Source organism: Mus caroli, chromosome 2 (assembly GCF_900094665.2).
Source record: "Mus caroli chromosome 2, CAROLI_EIJ_v1.1, whole genome shotgun sequence".
Taxonomy (NCBI): Eukaryota; Metazoa; Chordata; class Mammalia; order Rodentia; family Muridae; genus Mus; species Mus caroli.
This window is the reverse complement of record NC_034571.1, coordinates 20343524-20351171: the sequence shown is the minus strand read 5'-3', so window position 1 is coordinate 20351171 and position 7648 is coordinate 20343524. Positions and strand designations below refer to the sequence as shown.

At 46.8% G+C, this 7648-nt stretch overlaps 1 protein-coding gene across 4 annotated transcripts in view; it reads left to right on the top strand.

Annotated features, from left to right (window-relative positions):
- Positions 1-1669: 1669 nt before the first annotated feature.
- The window catches only part of Pax8 (paired box 8), a 55102-nt gene continuing 49123 nt past the window's right edge, over positions 1670-7648 (top strand). For 3 of the 4 annotated variants that reach the window (XM_029474566.1, XM_029474565.1, XM_029474567.1), the window contains exons 1-2: positions 1699-1784; positions 2112-2218. In XM_029474566.1, the coding sequence (XP_029330426.1) occupies positions 2194-2218 (25 nt within the window). In that variant the 5' untranslated portion in view covers positions 1699-1784; positions 2112-2193. Of the gene's footprint in view, positions 1785-2111; positions 2219-7648 lie in introns of all 4 variants that reach the window. The other variant, XM_021154860.1, reaches the window with a different exon arrangement.

Sequence of the window (7648 nt, the reverse complement as noted above, 5' to 3'; positions counted from 1 at the left end):
CACCTGCAGCCTGAAGCAGCGTGCCCTGGAGTCAAGTGGGCCAGTTCTTCCTTGAGAAGCAGCTGCGTGCAGGTGCACATTACAGTCTCATACTAGAATATTGTAATAACTTGCTGTTGGTCTAAATATGGAAGAAAATAAGACTTTTCTGTTGGTTAGTAAAAGCAAGTATTGGCTAAAATAGATTTATTAGCTTTAGTGGTTATTAGACCCTTGGCTTAAGTAGAACTTCTGAGGTTTTCAAAACTGTGTAGGCAAGGTATCTTAGACAGCTCATAGGGTCTTTAGGTGCTATTCTGTGTGCTCTGCCACACAGACTCTTCTCTCCCCAGGAGGAGATTATGGTAGAGTCAGGGGATCTGGACCTGCCAAAGTACAGAGCTCCTTTAAGTAACAATACAGAAGCATTTAGAACAACAGCACACTACTTGATGCTTTCGTTTAGAGTCCTTTAATGATGTGGAGGACATTTATACACATTCTCTTTCCCACAGAATGACTACACTTTTCCTAAATTGAGATACAAGAAAGGACCAATGGGTTGTGAAATAACTCTTTTTGATTAAAAAAAGTTGTGAGTTTTCATACACAGATGTGTGCATGCATCTGCCTGACCAGCTCAGTGTCCTCTGCCCCTGTCCTGGCTTCCTCCTCATTCCAGCTCTTTATTCTACCCCTCAAGGCAGAACAGTCCCTCCTGCCCAGCAGGGCTGTCCTCTCAGCTGTAATCTGAAATCCAGAGATCTAGTCTGAGATTGCCCGTGGGGAAAGGGGGCATGCCTCACTGGCCTGTAGATTCTCCAGGACATTTGCTCCCACATACTCACAGTGTCCCCTTGTACGGTGATTCGGAATCAAAGAGGATATCTAGAAAGATAGAAGTGGTAGAAGTGGCAGCCAGTGCTTCCTCTTACTCCTTCCCAAAGGGTGCCTTCTACATCATAGAAGCCATTGCTTCCTGTATCCTTGCCACAGGTCAGCCCAAACTACCCTTTTCTAAGGCAGAGGATGAAGTGAAATCTAAGCTGTAAGGCTTCCTTTAAACTCATCTTTCAAGGTCCTCACTGCAAAGAATGAGAACAAGAACTGAATTGATGCCTGTGTGTGTTTGAGAAGAGAGAAAAGTCCCTATGGCCTTAGTAGTAGCCAACCGCTTTCCTTACTCTAGTCCTGGCTAAGCCTCTATGGCCCAAAGAAAATGGTTTGGTGTTAATCTGCTCTAGAGAGGGTCACATCAGCAAGTAAAGCCATCTTGCTGCAGCCTCATGGGCAAAGACCCACACCCTCAGACCAAAGTTCTCACTCAGAAAAGAAAAGGTCCCTTTCCCATGAGCAGGGGAAGAGAAGGGTTGCAGGTTGTCATAGAGTGACCTTGAGCTCACTCTGGTGGTCAGCGATCCAAGAGTTTCCAGAGAACCACATCCCCAGACCCCAGGCTTTCATCTCCCACTCCCCAGTACTTCCTGGCCTGCTGAGTTAGGATTCTGTGGCCGCCCTCTCTTCCCTCCTCCAGAAACAGAAGCTCCAGCGAATGTTTCTAACTCCTGAGTCCACTCAGCCATGTCCCCCTTGCAAAATCCTCCCCTTCCCTCACCCCCCTGCACCCAGCCAGCCAATCCGAGGCCTGAGAGCCTCGCCAGACACATCTCCCAGGGCCTCGGCGGGATAAAACTGGCTGGCGATGCCAGGTGGATGGGAGCAAACTTCAGAAGGAAGAGACGCCTGGGCCTTGGGCACCCTCAGGGGCAGACCCAGGCAGAAAGGGCCTGAGGCCAGCCGGCCAGGTATGTCACCTAGGGGCTAGAAGGGAGCTGGTCGGGAAACAGCTGGGTAAGAAAGGAGATGGTCCTAAGAAGACTAGCAGCCTTTTTCCTCTCAAGTTAAGTGGGATGAGGCAGGATCTATGGAGGGACAGGGCTGGAGTTTGGGGCTTCCTTGGTGCACCCCTAACCGTGGATCCTCCCAACAGGCACATTTGCTAGGCCAGGCTGAGGTTGGCCTCACTTCACCTCACTCTGGACACTCAGTGGGAGTCAAAAGACCTGGCTTGGGGAGGGGATGTGGGTTTGAGGCCTCGATTCTCATGCCCTTCGCCCTGGGTCTATATGCAGGGTAGCTGCGTGGCAGCCCGAGCTGCCAGGACCTGCGTAGGAAAGCTGCGAGTGTCCCTCAGTCTGTGAGCGACTCCCGGCGATGCCTCACAACTCGATCAGATCCGGTAAGGACCGCGGAGGGGTCAGGACCCCCGAGCCCTCTCGCCACCCGTGCATTGCTGTGCTGTGTGCGCTTGGGCGGGTAGGGTGAGAGAACTCTAAGCTGGCAGGACCCACCTGTGTGGGGACATAGTTGGGGGTGCCTAGGGCCTGGATCTCCATTGCCTCGCTGCTCTCCAGTTCTTGGGTCCCCCTCTGTTCGACTGAGCTGTCCTTTTCCGGCCTTGGCTTCTGAGAACTACAGGAAGCAGTGAGGGATTATTTGTGGGGTCACAGGGCTGTCCTTTTGCACCCCCAAACATTTTGCACAGTCTATTAGGGTGAACATCTTGTACGCTCACGGGCCTTAGGCCAAGTAGATTCTAGACTTGCCGCGACCAGAGACCAGAGATCTCTGGGTGCTCTTAGTTCTTCCCAGGACTCCCCTACGGCTCCATATACCGCCCTCCACCTCCTTTCATCTCTACCCAAGGGAAAAGGAGTCTGGGGTCTGTGGATCTGGGGATGTGGGATCGGTGGCGCACTAGATTCTTTCCTACCTGGTTTGAGCCAGGCGGGGGCCCAAGATCAGGGCTTCCACTAGCACAGATTAGTCGCGAAAAGATCCCCATTTTCCTCCCCACCTGCGCCCCAGCTCTGGGCCTTCAGAGCTCCTGAGCTTCCTGCAGCGGTGCCCGATCTGCTCACTCGCGGCCCGGGCCGGGGTGTACCGAGGGAAGGACTTCTAGAGTGCGAGTGCGGCGGACGCCCGCCACAAAGTCGCACGGTCAGGGAGGACAGCGGGCGGAGGCGCGCCTCGGCCTGCCGGTGATGGATGGAGCCAGGTCGGGCGCGAGGAAAGCGATTTATGGGGCCAGGGCGCATCGTGATCGATTTGGGCCGGCCGAGTGAGAGGAAATCAATATTTCAGATGAATTCTCTGCAAATATGAAGTCGCGCTTAGCAAACGGGACATTTGTTATAATAAGGAGGGTCGGATCCCGCGCGCCGCTTGGCTGAGATCTCTATTTAGCCTCCAGGGTCGGACTGTGTGGAGCAGTCTCCGTTTGGAGGGCCCACACCGCACTGGAAGGGACACCGGCAATCCCCCTACCCTCAAGGGCGCGGAAAGGTTTCCTAACCATTTCTCTGTAAAGAAGTGGTAAAGCAGTGGGGGGTTCAGCAGGATGCTCACTCCCCAGGAAAGTGGAATCCCAGCGGTCTTAGCTCCTGGCTGACTTGGGGCTTTAGGGACTGCGACGTGGAGAAGTCCCAGCTCTTCCCTGGTGCCACCAATGAAGCTGCCCGGTACTCCTGTTCTGGCAGGTCCTAGCGCGCCCCTGTGCCACTTTCTAAGGGCAGGGCAAATTTTTAGCCCTTTAGTCAAACTAGCACATGCATCGCCCGGCCCCAGGAGCTGGGAGGTTTTCCAGTGAGGTCCATAACTTCCCTAGCTAGGCTCCCTTCGTCCCCAACCTCCCCCCCACCCCCGGTGTTACTCTGCTTTGACCTCCTCTTGAGAGGAGTGGGAACTCACAGACCTTAAAATCATGAGAATGAGCGAGATTCTTCTTAAATGCTGCTAAAGAAAAAAAAGAGTGTCAGAATTTCTCCTGACTGGCTTGTTTTCGTTCTAAAAACACTCATTAGAATAATAAAAAATAAAAGACTAAAGGCACAGTGTACTTATATTCTTAATCAACAACTGCCCCAGTTGCTGAAAGAAAGGCACTTTTTCCTACCAGCTCGGACGAGATCACTCTTGGGGTTGAGTGGCTCCTCGGCTGTCTCCTGCCCTGCCAGGTAATTTTCTGTCTGAAGAAGCTGAAGGAGTCTCTTCTCCCTCCTCCTAACAAAAGAAGAAATAAAACCGCAAAAGAGGAGAAGAGGGACTTTCTACATCCATACACTGATTTTAAAAAGGATGAAAATACCTAAAGGAATCCCTATAGTTCAAATCTGTCCCGCATTTCTCTCCTGGTCCCTGTGTTGAGCTGGAGATGCTCTGACTTTCTATTTATTTGATGCCCTGTCCCATATTTAGAGAGGAATTCGTAGCTAGCCCCTCTTGGTTTTTTGTTTGTTTGTTTGTTGTTGTTGTTTTGAAAACCCATTCTTTGAGTTCACAGACTGGTCCACAAGTCCGTTGTCATCCCAATTTCTGTAGTGATGCCACATGGAGTGTGCGGGTGTAAGTTTTCTGTGGCGCATATACCAGAGTGTCCTCTCGGGTTTTCGCCAAAGCCAGGCCGCCTAGTATCCCCTGGTACAGCCATCCCAGCCGCCCCAGCAAAAGTTTCCTTTGCACTGGGGCCTGGGCGGAGGCAGCTCACCCTTCACCTTCCAACCTTCCACCCATCCCCGGGTTAATCTAGTCTTGTAGAAAGGTCTGAACATCTTTACAGCTTTATTCTCAAGAATGGTTCGTGTTTGAGTGAATTATTTTGACATCTGTAGGTCAGCGTTGGGCTGAGCGGTCTGTAAACCAGCAGATTTTTTTTTTTTTTTTTTGTTGCACCGGGGACAAACTTCTCTAAAAGCAGAAATTTAAAAAAAATTTTTTTTAAAGATGCGTGAGAATTTATTGGTGCCACTTAAATATTAAAATGTAAATAATACTGTTTCTATGACGAAGAGAGTATGGCAAAAAGCAAGCAGATTGTCATTAACAGTAACACTGAAAAACCTGCGGAGAACCTGTCTCTCCATACATTCTGAAAAACCTGTCATTCTAGCAGCCGATGAGAAGATCAAAGAACGCATTTGATTTGCCTGCCATCAAACACCTAAAACCGGGTGCCTCCTGAGAAAGAGGGGGAAGTTCAGCTGGAAAAGATCTATTTCTTGCCAGGTTCCTTGCTCGGCTTTGAGGGGTTGAGGAGGAGAGGCTCTTGGGAGGCGAACTGGTGTCCAGAAATATAAAGAGGTATTGGGGTTCCTCAATTCATCTTTGTTTCAGGACAGTCTCTCTTCCCACCGTCTGCAAGTTAATTAGGAGATAATTTAGTTGCCTTGTGAATTAGTTTTAAGATAAGTATCTTTTCAGGCGTTGTCACTTTAATTGCCCCGCTGATTGATAAGAAGTAATTATTTCTAATTGACACTTTTTTGATGTCTATTGGAAGCATTTATTTGAGACCTTTTTAAAATAAAAGGAAAGTTAATTAATTTTATCAATCTATATCCAAAAGGACTTTGCCATTTTTTTTTCTGAACAGAACAAAGGAAATAAATGAAACAAAATAAAAAATCAATACCATGGAATTTTAATTATTAAGAATTATTTTGGTTCAAAGGAGATCATCTAATACTACAGCAAATCAAAACATTTTATGACAGCCCCAAATCTCCAACTTCAGCAAGTGTATCTATTTAGGGCACACACTTTCCATGAATATATTCATTAGCCTGTTCTGCATCCACTTCATTTGGGTCAGGTTCCCTCTGCTTGGTAGTTGTGGGTTTGCTGTTGTTGTTGTTGCTGTTGTTGTTGTTTTGTAAAATCAATGAAACTTGGAATGCTCTGAACAGATAAAATCAGTTTTTTTTTCTGTTGTTGTTAAGAGCCAATTTAAGTATGATTTACTATCAGTCGTTCTTGCTCTCTGTAACTGTTGACGGAGCTGGGTGTAAAGGTGAAACTTTACTTATGGTGGGTGACAATGCTTTCTCATACCTAAACCTTTGGAGTAAACAGTTTATTTATTGACCATCAGACTATTTTACTGTGAGAGAGAAAGAGGCAGGAAAGAAGAAAAGGAAATGAAAGTGAAAAGAAAAGGGGATGGGGTGGAGGGGAGGAGAAGGGGAGAATAGTACAGCAGTTACCTGGGAAAGAAGGGGATGGGGGGGGATAGAAGTTCCGCATTTACTCAGAAAAGAAGGGGATGGGAGCAGAGGGGAGGAGGAGGCTAGGGAAGAAGGCATTTGCTTGGGAAAGAAGGCAGCCCAGTGCGGTGGGGGTCTAGGATCTTTGAGTTAAAAAAATGGAAATCCTAATTTCAGAACACATTCTTTTGAACATGACATCTCCACCACAGCCCCTGAGCCATCCCGTGACACCAGCTTAAGTTCCCCTTTTTCTTAAAAAGAAGCAAACTCTGGGAAGCCAACCTGTTAGGATGCTGGGCATCTAGTTATCAAAGTTTTCATTTGAAAAAAAAATCTATGAAAAGAAATCAGTAAAATATAGCCTGTTTTCTAGGGAAATACAAAAAGATTGGATGCTGTTTTTATTTTGTTCTTAAAGCCCCATCTGTTTGGCTACGAGCACATCTCATGGGCACACTTGTGACTTATTGACATAAGAAGATATTCCTGAATAAACCCAACACACTCTTTCCCTTCCTTCCTCCCTCCCCCTCACACACACACACACACACACACCACTCGTGCGCAAACACACATGCACACACAATTGTGCACTTCAGGAAGAGAGGAACTGATTATAATCATGTAAAATATGCTCATGTCAAGTTAACTTCAGCCAGTATCTTTTTCAATAATTTATATAAAAAAATCAAATCTTGTCTACTTTTAATTCCGTTTTTCCAAGATTATGTCTAGCTGCAAGAATGAGGAAATGTTTCAAATGAAAATGAAATCTACAACGTTCAAACAGCAGATAATATCACATACCAACCCTACTATTAGTGAAACTGGAAAAATATATAAATAATGCAAAAAAAATCAGCCAGGGAGAGTTTAGTAATGGAAAATTCCCGTGCAATTAAATGAAACAGTAATTTAGTGGAGATATGCTTGAATGGATTAGCATTTATTAATTGGCTTTCATAAAAACAATGTGTGTGTGCGTTCACACATGCACACACACAAGGTAGTGTAGAAATTATAGATTCCCTGCAGGAAAAGTTGCTCAAATGTTCATATCAAATTATGTCCTTATCACATTTTCTCTTTTGTGTGTGTGAAAAATTTCAGTTCTTTTGCTGGCAAGTTTCACCTGCACATACAGAGCTTGCAGTACACAGAGCACATAGAGAGCTTGTAGTAAGGGGAACGAAGCTGCTCACCCTCTTTTTATTAGTACATTTCTAAACATGAAACCATGTGTAGTTGATTTCACTTTGCTTAGGGACATGGGAACCAGGTCTAAAAAGGTGACCTGCCTACTGAGGTGGGGGTGGGGCTGAGGGTGGGATAGCTAACCAAGGTAGAGAAGGTCGCTTTGTGGTTTTGGTCCTCACCCAGACTGCCTGAGCATCCTCCCTGGCTCTCAGGCAGGAACAATAATTTGTAATATCAAGGAGTTTGCCAGTGTTGACTGGCACAGTGTTTACTTTCTTTCTTTCACCAGTTGCTCTGTCTTCATTCAGGGCTGAGCATTTTAAAGCCACTCAGTCCAAGGAAGGCTGGAGCTCTCAGCTGAGCTTTGAGGCTTTGAGTTTTGAGAATCTGAGAATAAGAGAGCCAAAAGAAAGGACACACACACACAC